Here is a 17683-nt window from a genome sequence, read left to right as displayed (position 1 = left end):
CGAAATTTGCGGATGACACCAAGATTGGGGGAACGGCAAATTGTGCGGAGGGTGTGGAGAGTCTGCAGAAGGATCTAGATAGGCTGGGCGAATGGGCCAGGAAATGGCAAATGGAATTTAATGTTGGCAAGTGTGAGGTGGTCCACTTTGGTAGGAAGAATGATAGGAAGGACTATTACTTACGTGGCGAAAAACTGCAGCAGGTGACGGTGCAGAGGGACCTCGGGGTCCTTGTGCATGAGTCGCAAAAACCCAGCTTGCAGGTGCAGCAGGTGGTCAGGAAGGCGAATGGGATGCTGGCCTTCATAGCGAGGGGGATTGAATATAAAAGTAGGGAGGTCTTGCTGCAGCTGTATAGGGCATTGGTGAGGCCGCAGCTGGAGTACTGTGTGCAGTTTTGGGCGCCGCACCTGCGCAAAGATATTTTGGCCTTGGAGGGAGTGCAGAGGAGGTTTACTAGGCTGATACCGGAGTTGAGGGAGTTGAGCTATGAGGAGAGGCTGAATAAACTAGGCTTGTACTCGTTGGAGTTTAGAAGAATGAGGGGAGATCTCATTGAGACGTATAAGATGATGAATGGGATGGATAGGATAGAGGTGGAGAGACTCTTCCCGCTCAAAAAAGACACTAGGACTAGGGGGCACAGCCTCAAGATAAAGGGGGGGCGTTTTAGAACGGAGTTGAGGAGGAACTTCTTCACTCAAAGGGTGGTGAATCTCTGGAATTCTCTACCCGTTGAAGTGGTGGAGGCTGCCTCGCTAAATATTTTCAAGAAGCGGGTTGATGGGTTTTTGATAAGAGAGGGGATTAAGGGTTATGGGGAGAGGGCCGGAAAGTGGAACTGAGCCACGACAGATCAGCCATGATCTTATTGAATGGCGGGGCAGGCTCGAAGGGCCAGATGGCCTACTCCTGCTCCTATTTCTTATGTTCTTATGTTCTTACAATGAAAGTTTTCCAGGCTGATTCCTGGGATGGCAGGTCTGTCATATGAGGAGGGACTAATTCAGTTAGGATTGTATTCACTGGAGTTTAGAAGACTGAGAGGGGATCACGTAGAAACTTATAAAATTCTAACACGGTTCGAACAGGGTAGATTCAGAAAGAATGTACTCGATGGTGGGGGAGTCCAGAACTAGGGGTCTAGTTTGAGGATAAGGGGTAAACCTTTTAGGGCTGAGGTGTGGAGGAATTTCTTCACCCAGAGGGTGGTGAATGTGTGGAATTCACTCCCACAGAAAGTAGTTGGGGCCAAAAGTTGGAGAGACTGAGGGATTTGGGCTTGTTTTCGTTAGAAAGAAGGCAGCTAAGAGGCGACCTTATTGAAACATATTGTCTTGGCGTTTATTGGTAGGGGGATTGAATTTAGGAGCCGCAGCGTCATGTTGCAACTGTACGAGACTCTGGTGCGGCCGCACTTGGAGTACTGTGTGCAGTTCTGGTCCCCACATTATAGAAAGGATGTGGAGGCTTTGGAGAGGGTGCAGAGGAGGTTTACCAAGATGTTGCCTGGTATGGAGGGGAGGTCCTACGAGGAGAGACTGAGGGATTTGAGGTTGTTTTTGTTAGAAAGAAGGCAGCTAAGAGGGGACCTTATTGAAGCATATAAGATGATTAGAGGTTTAGATAGGGTGGATAGTGATAGCCTTTTTCCTCGGATGGAGAAAGCTAGCACGAGGGGGCAGAGCTCTAAATTAAGGGGTGGTAGATATAGGACGGATGTCAGGGGTAGGTTCTTTACCCAGAGGGTGGTGAGGGATTGGAATGCCCTGCCTGCTGCAGTTGTAGATGCGCCTAGTTTGGGGGCGTTTAAGAGATCCGTGGATAGGTTTATGGATGGAAAGGGATTGGTTTAGGTTAGAGGGTCATTGCTTTTTCAATTGGTCGGTGCAACATCGTGGGCCGAAGGGCCTGTTCTGCGCTGTTATGTTCTATGTTAAAACGTTGTGTGATTTCAAGAAGAAATTAGATAGAGCTCTTGGGGCTAAAGGGATCGAGGGATCTGGGGGGAAGGAGGGGATCAGGGTATTGAATTGGATGATCAGCCCTGATCAAAATGAATGGCGGAGCAGGCTCGAAGAGCCGAGTGGCCTACTCCTGCTTCTAGTTTCTGCATCGAAAGGGAAACGAGCCAGCTTCAGGATCCCCTAGTTAGTTTCTGTTTTTAATATGCTAAATTCTCCCTCAGTGTTACCCGAACAGGCGCCGGAGTGTGGCGACTTGGGGTGGGGGGTGGATTTTCACAGTAACTTCAGTTAATGTAAGCCGACTCATGACACTAGTAGCTAAACTAAGACTTAAAGATCTGGCCTGCTCGTTCAGCCAGGCTGTTTGAAGACTGGCGCCTTGCGGACATGCCTCACTCTGTTTGTGGTGTGGTTATGAAGGTTTAGGACCCCCCACTAGTAAACAGTGACTCATTATCTGATATAAGGATCTCTGATATACCGTGAGTGTGCTGAAAGACTACCGTAACTTTCCTGTGGCGTTAAGAGAGGTTGCAGAGGTCACCCGGTGTTATCAGTGGTCAACCCATATCGGTCAGTATTCGGAACAGAGAACCCATAAGTGCCCCTGCCTGTACTCACCCCCAAGGTCTCCCCGGCCATTCCCAGGGATGTAATGAGGCTGCTGGTGGGACCTCCTGGTTGTATCATAGATTCGTAGGATCCCAACAGTGCAGAAGGAGGCCTTTCAGCCCATCGAGCATCCTGCACTGGCAACAATCCAATCCAGGCCCTATCCCCATGACCCCATGTAATTATCCTGCGAATCCCCTCTGACACTGAGGGGCAATCTAGCATGGCCAATCCATCAAACCCGCACATCTTGGGGTTCTAAGGGGCAGTTTAGCACAGCCAATCCACCTAACCTGCACATCTTGGGGCAATAAGGGGCAATTTAACATGGCCAATCCACCTAACCTGCGCATCTTGGGGCAATAAGGGGCAATTTAACATGTCCGATCCACCTAACCCGCACATCTTAGGGTTATAAGGGGCAATTCAGCATGGCCAATCCACCTAACCTACACATCTTTGGACACGAAGGAGCAATTTAGCATGGCCAATCCACCTAACCTACACATCTTTGGACACTAAGGAGCAATTTAGCATGGCCAATCCACCTAACCTACACATCTTTGGACACGAAGGAGCAATTTAGCATGGCCAATCCACCTAACCTACACATCTTTGGGCACTAAGGGGCAATTCAGCATGGCCAATCCACCTAACCTACACATCTTTGGACACTAAGGGGCAATTTAGCATGGCCAATCCACCTAACCTACACATCTTTGGACACGAAGGAGCAATTTAGCATGGCCAATCCACCTAACCTACACATCTTTGGACACTAAGGGGCAATTTAGCGTGGCCAGTCCACCTAACCTGCACATCTTTGGGCACTAAGGGGTAATTTAGCATGGCCAATCCACCTAACCTGCACATCTTTGGACTGTGGGAGAAAACCGGAGCACCCGGAGGAAACCCACGCGGACACGAGGAGAATGTGCAGACTCCACACTGACAGTGACCCAAGCCGGGAATCAAACGCAGGTCCCTGGCACTGTGAAGCAGCAGTGCTAACCACTGTGCTACCGTGCCGTCCTTGGAATATAGTGTTCAGTTCTGGTTGCCAGGATGTTGCCTGGTATGGATGGCATTAGCTATGAGGAGAGGTTGGAGAAACTTGGTTTGTTCTCACTGGAACGACAGAGGGGTGACCTGATAGAAGTCTACAAGATTATGAGAGGCATGGACAGAGTGGATAGTCAGAAGCTTTTTCCCCAGGGTGGAAGAGTCAGTTACTAAGGGGCATAGTTTAAAGAGTGAGGGGCAAAGTTTAAAGGAGATGTATGAGGCAAGTTTTTTACATAGAGGGTGGTGGATGCCTGGAACTCACTACCGGGGGGAGGTAGTGGAAGCGGATACAATTGTTTCTTTTAAGGGGCGGCTGGACAAATACATGAATAGGATGGGAATAGAGGGATATGGTCCCCGGAAGGGTAGGGGGTTTTAGTTCAGTCGGGCAGCATGGTCGGTGCAGGCTCGGAGGGCTGAAGGGCCTGTTCCTGTGCTGTAATTTTCTTTGTTCTTTGAAGTTCACGAGAATGATCCCACAATTGAAAAGCTTGACATGTGAGGAACATTTGAGGATTCTGGATCTGTACTCGATGGACTTTAGAAGGATTTTGATTTTATTTGATTTATTATTGTCAAATCTATTGGGATACAGCGAAAAGTATTGTTTCTTGCACGCTATACAGACAAAGCATAACTTTCATTGGGTACACAGGGGAGAAGGATTTGATTTGATTTATTCTTGTCACATCTATTGGGATACAGTGAAAAGTATTGTTTCTTGCACGCTATACAGACAAAGCATAACTTTCATTGGGTACACAGGGGAGAAGGATTTGATTTGATTTATTCTTGTCACATCTATTGGGATACAGTGAAAAGTATTGTTTCTTGTGCGCTGTACAGACAAAGCATACCGTTCATAGAGTACGTGGGGAGAAGGATTTGACTTGATTTATTCTTGTCACATGTATTGGGATGTGGTGAAAAGTATTGTTTCTTGTGCGCTATGCAAATAAAGCATACCGTTCATAGAGTACACAGGGAGAAGGATTTGACTTGATTTATTATTGTCGCATGTATTGGGATGCAGTGAAAAGTATTGTTTCTTGCGCACTATACAGATAAAGCATACTGTTCATAGAGTGGAAAAGGAAAGAATGCAAAATGTGGTGTTACAGTCATAGCTAGGTTATAGAGAAAGATTATCTTAATGCAGGATAGGTCCATTCAGAAGTCTGATGGCAGCAGGGAAGAAGCTGTTCTTGAGTTGGTTGGGATGTGACCTCAGACTTTTGTATCTTCTTCCCGACAGAAGAAGGTGGAAGAGAGAATGTCCGGGGTGCGTGGCGTCCTTAATTATGCTGGCTGCTTTTCCCAAGGCAGCAGGAAGTGTAGACAGTCACTGGATGGGAGGCTGGTTAGTGTGATGGAGGGGGATCTCATTGAAACCGACAGAACACTGAAAGGCCTGGATAGATTAGATGTAGGGAAGATGTTTCCAGTAGTCGGAGAGACTGGGACCCGAGGAACAGCCTCAGAGTGAAGGGACAACCCTTTAGAACTGAGATAAGGAGGAATTTCTTCAGCCAGAGGGTGAAATACATGGTGGAATACATGGTCACAGGCTCATTGAGTGTATTTCAGACTGAGATCGACAGGTTCTTGATTGGTAAGTGGATTAAGGGTTACGGGGGGGAGAAAAGAGGGAGAATGGATTTGAGAAACATTGAATGCCGGAGCAGACTCGATGGGCTGAATGGTCTAATTCTGCTCCTATGGGCTTTTATGGCCTTCACCTTCTCCTCAATGGGGTGTAGTCCATCCTTATTGACACTGTATCCAAGATACATTACTTAGTTTACCTGGAACACACACTTTTCCATTTTTAGCCTGACCCCAGCCTCAGAGAAACCCCCTAAAACTTTGTCCAAACTTTCCAAATGTTCCTTCACAAGTGGCTCCTGCAATTAACACACCATCCAGTCAGACCACAATTCTGGGTACTCCTTGAAGGGTGTTCACCATTACCCTTTGGAAAACAGCGCCAGCTGAAGACACCCCAAAAGACAAGACAGTGTACTCGTACAGTCCTTTGTGGAAAAGTGTGAGGTTATGCACTTTAGAAGGAGGAATGGAGGCATAGACTATTTTCTAAATGGAAAAACGCTTAGGAAATCAGGAACACAAAAGGAATCATTGTTCAAGATTCTCTTAAGGGTTAATGCGCAGATTCTGTCAGCAGTTAGGCAGGTAAATGCAATGTTAGCATTCATGTCGAGAGGGCTAGAATACAAGAGCAGGGATGTACTTCTGAGGCTGTATAAGGCTCTGGTCAGACCCCATTTGGAGGATTGTGAGCAGTTTTGGGCCCCGTATCTAACGAAGGATGTGCTGGCCTTGGAAAGGGTCCAGAGGAGGTTCACAAGAATGATCCCTGGAATGAAGAGCTTGTTGTATGAGGAATGGTTGAGGACTCTGAGTCTGTACTCATTGGAGTTTAGAAGAATAAGTGGGGGAGATCTTATTGAAATTTACAAAACGCTGCGAGGCCTGGATAGAGTGGACGCGGAGAGGATGTGTCCACGAAGAGGAAAAACTCGAACCAGAGGGGCACAACTTCAGGCTAAAGGGACGATCCTTTAAAACAGGGATGAGGAGGAATTTCTTCAGCCAGAGAGTGGTGAATCTGTGGAAATCTTTGCCGCAGAAGATTGTGGAGGCAGGTCATTGAGTGTCTTTAAGGCAGAGATAAATAGGTTTTTGATTAATAAGGGGATCAGGGGTTATGGGAAGAAGACAGGAGAATGGGGATGAGAAAAGTATTAGCCATGATTGAATGGCGGGGCAGACTTGATGGGCCGAGTGGCCTAATTCTGTTCCTATGTCTGATGGTCTTATGATCTTTGGGGGATACTAACAGTCATGCATTTCCAGGAGAATGTCTCAAGCTTTCAGTTGGAGGTAGGCTTAGCTCATATCCAATTTGGAGAATATAAGACCACCCACCCCCCCCCCCCCAACCAATTTTGCCTACAAGTCTTCTCTGTGTGGCATTGGGTATCTGTCCAATTGAGTCAGCCTATTCAATTTATCGACGCCCCCACAGAGATGGAGATCGGGTCGTAAAACTGGGACGACTGGTGTGACCCACGTAGCGAATCGTATGGGGTGTAGCATGTCAAGTTAGAATCCTTACACTGCAGGAAGAGGCTATTGAGCCTTCACTGACAACAGTCCCACCCAGGCCCCACCTTAACCCTGCTCGTTCCCTAACACTAACACCAGATTTTTCCAATCCCACCTGCCGCGGGAATCGTAGTGGGTTGAGGTGGGGGAAGGGGGGGACCATGCAAAGGTCTGTTGACCTCCAGTGGGACTTCTGGGGGCGTGGGGGGCGGGGGCGACCGTGGCCAAAACATCCCGCCCTACGTATCAATTTAGCATAGCCAATCAATCTAACCAGCACATCTTTGGACTGACAGAAGTCTACACGTTCATGAGGGGCACGGACAGAGTGGACAGTCAGATGCTCTTTCCCAGTGTGGGTTGGTGGCACAGCGGGTTAGCACTGCTGTCTCACAGCGCCAGGGACCCGGGTTCTACTCCCGGGCTCGGGTCACTGTCTGTGGGGAGTTTGCACGTTCTCCCCGTGTCTGCGCTGGTTTCCTCCGGGTGCTCCGGTTTCCTCCCGCAGTCCGAAAGGTGTGCCGGTTTGGCCTTGCTAAATTCTCCCTCAGTGAACCTCCCGAACAGACGCCGGAGTGTGGTGACTCGGGGATTTTTGCAGTAACTTCATTGCAGCGTTGACGTTAGCCTACTTGTGACACTAATAAATAAACCTCAACTTAAAGAGTCAGTTACTAAGAGGCATAGGCTTAAGGTGCGAGGGGCAAGTTTTAAAGGAGATGTACGGGGCACATTCTTTTACACAGAGGGTGGTGAGCGCCTGGAACTCGCTGCCGGTGGGAGGTAGTGGAAGCAGATACGACAGTGACTTTTAAGGGGCGTCTTGACAAGTAGGATGGGAATAGAGGGATATGGTCCCTGGAAGGGTTTTAGTTTAGACGGGCAGCATGGTGGGTGCAGGCTTGGAGGGCCGAAGGGCCTGTTCCTGTGCTGTACTGTTCTTTGTTCTTTGCTTTGAAACTGGAGCACCCGGAGGAAACCCACGCAGACATGGGGAGAACGTGCAGACTCCGCACAGACTTTCAGCCAAGGCCAGAATTGAACCGGGTCCCTGGCGCAGTGAGGCAGCAGTGCTAATCACTGTGCCACCATGCCACCCTACCCCCAGTTGCTTTAACTGTTCCAACTCTGCCTCTACTTTAGCACATAGGACATAAGGGACTGGTCGTGCTCTGAGATATTGAGGTTGGGCCTCTAGATCTATGTAGATATTGGCCCTTGGTCCTTTTTATCTTTCCGACGCCTACTATGAATCCTCTACGTTACTTTCCTCTCACTTCTGTGGAAATTAAGTTACAACAACTGTGGCACAGAGCTCTGTCAGCAAGAATGGAAAGTGCTTATGTGCAGGCAAGGCCTTGGCGAGGTCAGCGGTTGCACATTCAGACGAGTAACTAATCTAACCTTTCTTAAACACTGTGTTCCGGCCATGGCTGTTACCAGGGGATGAACCAAAAAGTACAAGAACTCATACCAAAAATAAGAAATGGCGACATATTATGCTAGTGGTTAGCACTGCTGCCTCACAGCGCCAGGGACCCAAGTTTGGTTCCCGTTTGGGTCACTTTCTGTGTGGAGTTTGCACATTCTCCCCGTGTCTGTGTGGGTTTCCTCAGGGTGCTCCAGTTTCCTCCCAGTCTCCAAAGATGTGCAAGTTAAGTGGATTGGCCATGCTAAATTGCCCTTTAGTGTTCAAAGATGTGTGGGTTGGGTGGATTGGCCATGCTAAATTGTCGTTTAGTGTCCAAAGATGTGCAGGTTAAGTGGATTGGCCATGCTAAATTGCCCCTTAGTGTCCAAAGACGCGCGGGTTAGGTGGATTGGCCGTGCTAAATTGTTGTTTAGTGTCCAAAGATGTGTGGGTTAGGTGGATTGGCCATGCTAAATTGTCGTTTAGTGTCCAAAGATGTGTGGGTTAGGTGATTGGCCATGCTAAATTTGTCTCTTAATGTCCAAACACATGCGGGTTAAGTGGATTGGCCACGCTAAATTGTCATTTAGTGTCCAGAGATGTGTGGGTTAGGTGGATTGGCCATGCTAAATTGTCATTTAGTGTCCAGAGATGTGTGGGTTAGGTGGATTGGCCATGCTAAATTGTCGTTTAGTGTCCAAAGATGTGCGGGTTAGATGGCTTGGCCATGCTAAATTGCCCCTTAGTGTGAGGGGGAATACTAGGGTAAATGCATGGGGATAGGGCCTGGGTGGTTGGTGCAGACTCGATGGGCTGAATGGACTACTTCTACTCTGTAGGGATTCTATGAATAATGATGGAGTGGAAGGAGATGGTTTTCTACTGGATAAGAAAGGACAAAAATCTATGCTATGACTGGTGGACTATGTGTGTAAATTAAGGATTAAAATGTTGCTTGTTTTTCATTTGCTGTAATGAGCTTTAACTCTACGATTCGAGAAAAACACCTAGCAGTGCATCCCACTGCATGTGTGTTCTTCTTGCACACAAGAAATAAAGCTTCTTGTGTATTCTTGGTGTCATAGTGTCCTTGGTGCCAGAGTGTCCTTTGAGGAAGGAAATCTGCTGTCCTTACCCCGGTCTGGCCTCCGTGTGAGTCCAGAGCCACAGCGATGTGGTTGACTCTCAACTGCCCTCCAAGGGGCAACTAGAGATGGGGAATAAATGCTGGCCCAGCCAGCGACACCCATGCCTCATGAATGAATTAAAAAAAATAGTCTTGATTGTACGCAAGTTGGTGACACTCTGTGTAGATTACCAGCACCCACCCTAGCTGCTAGTCCGGCTGACTTTCCAAGAGGCTGGGCCCTGTTCCTTGCACCACTGAAACTTACATTGGAGGCAGTCCAAAGGAGATTCACTAGGCTAATTCTGGAATGAGAGTGTTGTCCTAGCAAGAGAGACTAAATAAGGTACCATGTGGCAAGGTACCACATGGTAGGTTTGTTTCATAAGGTTAAATCTCACGGGATCCAAGGTAAGGTAGCTAAATGGATACAAAATTGGCTTGATGACAGAATGAGAAGTCTCTCAACGCCAGGTTAAAGTCCAGCAGGTTTATTTGGTAGCAAACGCCACCAGCTCTCGGAGGGCTGCTCCTTCGTCAGGTGAGCGGGGAGTTCTGATCACAAACAGGGCATATAAAGGCACACGCTCAGTTTACAGAATACTGATTAGAATGTGAGTCTTTACAGCTAATCGAGTCCTAAAGGTGCAGACAATGTGAGTGGAGATAGCATTAAGCACAGGCTAAAGAGGTGTGCATTGTCTCCAGACAGGATAGTAAGTGAGATGTTGCAAGCCCAGGCAAGTCATGGGGCTTACTAAATAGCCCCATGACTCGCCTGTAAGTAAGGGCAAATAGCCCTTACTAAATAGACTGGGTCTGTACTCGTTGGAGTTTAGAATGATGAGGGGGGATCTTATAGAGACGTATAAGATAATGAAGGGGATAGATAGGGTAGAGGTAGAGAGATTCTTCCCCGCTTAGAAAGGATAGCAGGACTAGAGGGCACAGCCTCAAGATGGGGGTTGGGGGGGGCAGTTTAGATGGGGGTTGAGGGGGAACTTCTTCACTCAAAGGGTGGTGAGTCTCTGGAATTCTCTGCCCGTTGAAGTGGTGGAGGCTACCTCGCTAAGTCACGGGTAGATAAGGGAATTGATAGACAAGGGAATTAAGGGTTATGGGGAGAGGGCGGGAAAGTGGAACTGATCCACTTCAGATCAGCCATGATCTTATTGAATAGCGGGGCAGGCTCGAAGGGCTAGGTGGCCTACTCCTGCTCCTATTTCTTATGTTCTTACAGATAGATGCTGATGGGGTCAAAAACAGAAAATGCTGGAAATTCTCAGTGTTGACGAAGGGTAATCCAGACTCGAAACGTTGGCTCTATTCTCTCTCCACAGATGCTGTCAGACCTGCTGAGATTTTCCAGCATTTTCTGTTTCTGTTTCAGATTCCAAAAATCGCAGTAATTTTGTTTTAATCATCTAAAGATTGTTCATTTTCATTGCTGTCACAAGAAGTAAGTTTAAGTTTATTTATTAGTGTCACAATTAGGCTTACATGAACACTGCAATGAAGTTACTGTGAAAATCCCCTAGTCGCCACGCTCCGGCGCCTGTTTGGGTAACACTGAGGGAGAATTTAGCACGGTCAATGGCCTCTAACCAGCACGTCTTTTGGACTGTGGGAGGAAACCAGAGCACCCGGAGGAAACCCACGCAGACTCTTGGTTCTCCGCACAGTCAATGACCCAAGGCTGGGAATCGAACCCGGGACCCTGGCGCTGTGAGGCAGCAGTGCTAACCACTGTGCCACTGTTAAACATTAAAGGATTGTAACATAGAATCATTGAATCCCCACAGTGTAGAAAGAGGCTATTCGGCTCTTCAAGCCTGCACTGACGACAATCCAACCCAGGACCTATCCCCGTGACCCCGTGTATTTACGTTACCAATACCCAATGGTACCAAGGGACAATTTAGCAGGGCCAATCCACCTAACCTGTACGTCTTTAGACACTAAGGGGCAATTTAGCATGGCCAAACCACCTAACCCGCACATCTTTGGACAGTAACCGGCAATTTAGCATGACCAATCCACCTAACCCGCACATCTTTGGACAGTAACCGGTAATTTAGCATGGCCAATCCACCTAACCTGCACATCTTTGGACACTAAGGGGCAATTTAGCATGAGCAATCCACCTAACCTGAACATATTGGACACTAAGGGGAATTTAGCATGGCCAATCCACCTAACCCACACATCTTTGGACAATAAGGGGCAATTTAGCATGGCCAATCCACCTAACCTGCACATCTTTGGACACTAAGGGGCAATTTAGCATGAGCAATCCACCTAACCTGAACATATTGGACACTAAGGGGAATTTAGCATGGCCAATCCACCTAACCCACACATCTTTGGACAATAAGGGGCAATTTAGCATGGCCAATCCACCTAACCTGCACATCTTTGGACAGTAAGGGGCAATTTAGCATGGTTAATCCACCTAACCCACACATCTTTGGACAATAAGGGGCAATTTAGCATGGCTAATCCACCTAACCTGCACATCTTTGGACAGTAAGGGGCAATTTAGCATGGTTAATCCACCTAATCTGTGCATCTTTGGACACTAAGGGGCAATGTAGCATGGCCAATCCACCTAACCTGTGCATCTTATGACATTAAGGGGCAATTTAGCATGGCTAATCCACCTAATCTGCGCATCTTTGAACGCCAAGGAGCAATTTAGCATGGACAATCCACCTAACCTGCACACCTTTGGACTGTGGGAGGGAACCAGAACACCCGGAGGAAACCCACGCAGACACGGGGAGAATGTGCAAACTCGACACAGTGATACTGGCGCAGCGAGGCAGCTGTGCTAATCACTGTGCCACTTGCCATCTCATTGCTCGAAGGATCAACTTAGCATGACCAGTCCACCTGATCAGCCCGTCTTTCAGACTGGGAGGAAACCCACGCTGACATGGGGAGAATGTGCAGACTCTGCGCAGACAGTGACCCTAGGCTGGAATTGAACCCAGGTCCTTGGTGCTGTGAGGCAGCAGTGTGAACCACTTTGCTACCATTAAATATTAAAGAATTATAACATGATCAACTCTCTTGCCTTTGTCAAATTGATTACAATCCAATTCCTTATTAGTCCAGTTTAAGTTTATTTGTCCATTGACACTGCAGTGAAGTTACTGCTAAAATCTCCTAGTTGCCACACTCCGGCGCCTGTTCAGGTAACACTGAGGGAGAATTTGGCGTGGCCATTGCACCTAAACAGCACGTCTCCTGGACTATGGAAGGAATGAATTTTTAATATCAAATAAATTGGTTGGACTTAAACCTGGTGTTGTCAGACTTCTTACTGTGGGAGAAAACCAGAGCAGAGACAGAGAGAGAGCGAAGCAGAGAAAGAGGCAGAGAAAGAGAGGGGCACAGAGAGCAACGCACAAGGAGAGGCAGAGAGAGAGACTCAGGCAGAGAAAGAGGCAGAGGCAGAGAGAGAGCAAGGCACAGAGGTAGACAGAGAGGCAGAGAGAGAAAGAGGTAGACAGAGAGGCAGAGAGAGAAAGAGGCAGAGAGAGCATGGCACAGAGAGAGGCAGAGAGAAACAAAGACAGGCAGAAAGAGAGAGAGGCTGAGAGAAAGAGAGGGAGACAGGCAGAGAGAGAGAGAGCGAGGCAGAGAGAAACAAAGCAGAGAGATAAAGTGAGGCAGGGAGAGGGGCAGAGAGAGAGGCAGAGAGATAGAGGTGCAGAGAGAGAGAGGGAGGCAAAGAAAGAGGCAGAGAGAGAGAGAGCGAGGCAAAGAGAGCAAGGCAGAGAGAAAGAGACAGAGTTAAAGTTTAAGGTTTATTTATTCATGCCCCACGTAGGCTTACATTAACACTGCAATGAAGTTACTGTGAAAATCCCCCCCGTCGCCCCACTCTGACGCCTGATCGTGTGACACTAGGGAGAATTTAGCACGGCCAATGCACCCTAACCAGCGGGACAAGAGCACTCGGAGGAAACGAATGAAGGGGCAGCGCTCCAAAAGCTTGTGATTCCAAGTAAACCTGTCGGACTTTAACCTGGTGTTGTGAGATTTCTTATGGTGCTTACCCCAGTCCCATGCTGGCATCCCCAAATCAGAAAATGTATTATTAATCCATTTCAAGAAACAGGTCTTAAACGGGAAACAGAAGTTTGTAAATAGTAGTTAGTAAGGAGGTAGGAACAACTTTAATGCACTTTAATAAAACAACAACCAAATTGGGAGACATAGGGGAATAATTAAAGCACGTTTAGGGGAGGTGATGGCATAGTGGTATTATCGTTTGACCATTAATCCAGAAACTCAGCTTTTGCTTTGGGGACCCAGGTTCGAATCCCACCACGGCAGATGGTGGAATTTGAATTCAATAAAAGGAATCTGGAATTAAGAGTCTACTGATGACCCATTGTCGGAAAAACCCATCTGGTTCCTTCAGGGAAGGAAATCTGCTGTCCTTACCTGGTCTGGCCTACATTGAATGGACCAACTTGCATTAAGTTGATCGTTCTTGACACCCTGGCCAAGAGTGTAATAATACGTTCTGCACTCTTTCTCGTTTCCTTCTCTATAAACAGTATGCTTTCCCTGTATAGCGTGCAAGAAACAATACTATATACTAATACATGTGACAATAATAAATCAAATTAAATCAAATGATTGGTGGCACAGTGGCGCAGTTTCGATTCCTGGCTTGGGTCACTGTCTATCTGGAGTTTGCACATTCTCTCCGTGTCTGTGTGGGTTTCCTCCGGGTGCTCCGGTTTCCTCCCACAGTCCAAAGATGTGCAGGTTCAGTGGATTGGCTGCGATAAATTGATTTGATTTGATTTATTAATGTCACATGTATTGGGATACAGTGAAAAATATTGTTTCTTGTGCGCTATACATAGAAAAGGAGAGGGTGCAGAATGTAGTGTTACAGTCATAGCTAGGGTGTAGAGAAAGATCAACTTAATGCGAAGTAGGTCCATTCAAAAGTCTGACAGCGGCAGGGAAGAAGCTGTCCTTGAGTCGGTCGGTACGTGACCTCAGACTTTTGTATCTTTTTCCCGACAGAAGGTGGAAGAGAGAATGTCCGGGGTGCGTGGGGTCCTTGAATATCCTGGGCTGCTTTGCTGAGTAAAAAGTCTGACAACACCAGGTTGGACTAAAACCTGGTGTTGTCAGACTTTTTACTGTGTTTACGCCAGTCCAACGCCGGCATACCCACATCATGACTGCTTTGCTGAGGCAGCGGGAAGTGTAGACAGAATCAGTCGATGGGAGGCTGGTTTGCGTGATGGATTGGGCTACATTCACGACCTTTTGTAGCTCTTTGCAGTCTTGGGCAGAGCAGGAGCCCATACCAAGCTGTGATACAACCAGAAAGAATGCTTTCTATGGGGCATCCGTAAAAGTTGGTGAGAGTCGTAGCGGACATGCCAAATTTCCTTAGTCTTCTGAGAAAGTAGAGGCGTTGGTGGGGCTTTCTTAACCATAGTTTCGGCATGGGGGGGGACCAGGACAGGTTGTTAGTGATCCTTGGTGTCAGGGTTAGGGAAATTGGCCATGTTAAATTGCCCCTCAGTGTCATGTACCAACCGACTCAAGAACAGCTTCTTCCCTGCTGCTGTCAGACTTTTGAATGGACCTACCTCGCATTAAGTTCATCGTTCTCTGCACCCTAGCTATGACTGTAACACTACATTTTGCACTCCCTCCATTCCTTCCCTATGAGCGGTATGCTTTGTCTGTATAGTGCACAAAAAACAACACTTCTCACTGTATCCCAGTACATGTGACAATAATAAATCAAATCCTTCTCCCTTATGGACTCTATGAACGGTATGCTTTGTCTGTATAGTGCACAAGAAACAATACTTTTCACTGTATCCCAATACATGTGACAATAATCATAGAATCCCTACAGTGCAGAAGGAGGCCATTTGGCCCATTGAGTCTGCACCAACCACAATCCCACCCAGGCCCTATCCCCACAACCCCATGTATTTACCCTAGCTAGACCCCCGACACTAAGGGTCAATTTAGCACAGCCAATCCACCTAACCCGGACGTCTTTCGGACTGTGGGAGGAAATCGGAGCACCCGGAGGAAATCCACACGGACACGGGGGAGAATGTGCAGACTCTGCACAGACAGTGACCCATGCCGAGATTCAAATCCGGGTCCCTGGCGCTGTGAGGCAGCTGCGCTAACCACTGTGTCACTGTGCCTAAAACAAATCATATCAGATCAGGTGGACTAGCTAGGGAAATGAATGGGGTTACGGAGAAATTTAGTAGTGTCACGTGTGGGCTTACATTGACACTGCAGTGAAGTTACTGTTAAAATCTTGCCTCCACACCTGATTGGCCACATTGCTTCCCTTAGTGCCTATGTAGGGGTCACGGGGATAGGGCCTGGGAGGGATTGTGGTCGGTGTAGGCTTGATGGGCCAAATGGCCTCCTTCTACACTAAAGGGATTCTATGACTCTATGACCAGCTGTTCAGGTATTCTGAAGGTCTACAGTGTTGCTGTGGGCCTGGAGTGAAGTGTATCATAGAATCCCGACAGTGCAGGAGGCCATTTGGCCCAACGAGCCTGCACCGACAATCCCACACAGACCCTATCTTCACACCTCCGAGTCTTTACCCTGGGGTTACGGGGATAGGGTCAGGGCAGGATTGCCCCTCAGTGTCAGGGGGACTAGCTGGGGGTAAATGATTGGGGTTACGGGGATAAGGCCGGGGCAGGATTGCCTCTTAGTGTCAGGGGGACGAGCTGGGGTAAATGAATGGGGTTATGGGGATGGGGCCTGGGCGGGATTGCCCCTCAGTCTCAGGGGGACTAGCTGGGGTAAATGAATGGGATTACAGGGATGGGGGCCTGGGCGGGATTGCCCCTTAGTGTCGGGGGGAACTAGCTGGGGTAAATGAATGGGGTTATGGGGATAGGGGTTTGGGTGGGATTGCCCCTAAGTATCGGGAGGAGCTAGCTGGGGTAAATGAATGGGGTTACGGGGATAGGGCCTGGGCAGGATTGCCCCTCAGTCTTAGGGGGACGAGCTGGGGTAAATGAATGGGGATACAGGGATGGGGGCCTGGGCGGGATTGCCCCTAAGTATCGGGGGACTAGCTGGGGTAAATGAAGGGGGTTACAGGGATGGGGGCCTGGGTGGGATTGCCCCTTACTGTCAGGGGGACTAGCTGGGGTGATTGAATGAGATTACGGGGATTGGGGCTTGGGCGAGATTGCCCCTTAGTGTCAGGGGGACTAGCTGGGGTAAATGAATGGGGTTACAGGGATGGGGGCCTGGGTGGGATTGCCCCTTACTGTCAGGGGGACTAGCTGGGCTGATTGAACGAGATTACGGGGATTGGGGCTTGGGCGGGGTTGCCCCTTAGTATCAGGGGGACCAGCTGGGGTAAATGATTGGGATTACGGGGATTGGGGCCTGGGCGGGATTGCCCCTTGGTATCAGGGGGACCAGCTGGGGTAAATGATTGGGGTTACGGGGATAGGGGCCTGGGCGGGATTGTGGTGTGGGAGGAGGGGCAGACTGGATGGGCTGAGTGGCCTCCTCCTGCTACACTGTGGGGAATCCTGTGATTCGATGAAGTGTGACTCCAGAGCCACAGCGAAGGTGGTCGACTCTGCCCAGGGCGCAGTTAGGGATGGACCATAAGTGCTGCCCATGTACCACACCCCCAAGAAGTTCTGTGTTGTAGAAACTTTTTTTTCCCGCGGGAGTGTGTGTGTGTCAATTTCAATTTTCATTCAAAAAAAAGTCCCCCCCCCCCCCAGCCGGTGGGTTGTAGCCAATGGGAGGCAGCATGTTAATTTCAGGCCGGCCAATGGGCGAGCAGCTAGGCTGGCTGGCCCCGCCCTCGCCTGGCCGCGGACTTCAGAAAAACTTTCAGAAAAGTTTGACAAGTTTGTCCAGGAACTTTGGCTGCAGGAGGCCAAGCGGAACCAAGGAAGAGGCACCCCATTGCGAGCAGGCGGCCAGGACCATCTCCAGGAATGAGTGAGGCGGAGATACAGCCCGAAAAAACCCCTCCCAGTACTGCGGAAAAGAAAATACTTGGTAAGGAGGGAGGGGGGTGTTTAAAAAAAACAGTGGAAAGGAGGAGGAGGGAGGTGGGAGGTGGGAGGTGGGGGGTGGGGGCTGGTGGGTGGGGAAGGCAATGAGAAATTTTTTAAAAAGCCCACAAGAGTTTAAAGTTACCTAATGTTGCTTAGAGTAGGGGGGAAAAGAGAAATGTCTAAAAGTTTTAAACGCTTGTTTCTGTTTTAAGAGCAAAAGTTTCCAGCACTTATTGGGCAGAGAGGAAAAAAAAACAGTACTTTTTGTTTTGGAAAGACTTTTTATTAAGTTTTTGTTCACTTCTGTTAG

General features: G+C 48.4%; 1 protein-coding gene across 2 annotated transcripts in view; it reads left to right on the top strand.

The window, feature by feature from the left end:
- The first annotated feature begins 17173 nt into the window (after positions 1–17173).
- LOC145337755 (Y-box-binding protein 2-A-like) overlaps positions 17174–17683 on the top strand; it is a 48034-nt gene continuing 47524 nt past the window's right edge. For both annotated transcript variants that reach the window (XM_080182601.1, XM_080182600.1), the window contains exon 1: positions 17174–17374. In XM_080182601.1, coding sequence (XP_080038727.1) covers positions 17311–17374 — 64 coding nt within the window. In that variant the 5' untranslated portion in view covers positions 17174–17310. The remainder of the gene's footprint in view (positions 17375–17683) is intronic.

This window comes from Carcharhinus amblyrhynchos, unplaced genomic scaffold (assembly GCF_965287045.1).
Source record: "Carcharhinus amblyrhynchos unplaced genomic scaffold, sCarAmb.v2.hapA scaffold_69, whole genome shotgun sequence".
NCBI lineage: Eukaryota > Metazoa > Chordata > Chondrichthyes > Carcharhiniformes > Carcharhinidae > Carcharhinus > Carcharhinus amblyrhynchos.
The sequence above is the reverse complement of the archived record's forward strand: the minus strand, read 5'-3'. Positions and strand labels throughout refer to the sequence as shown.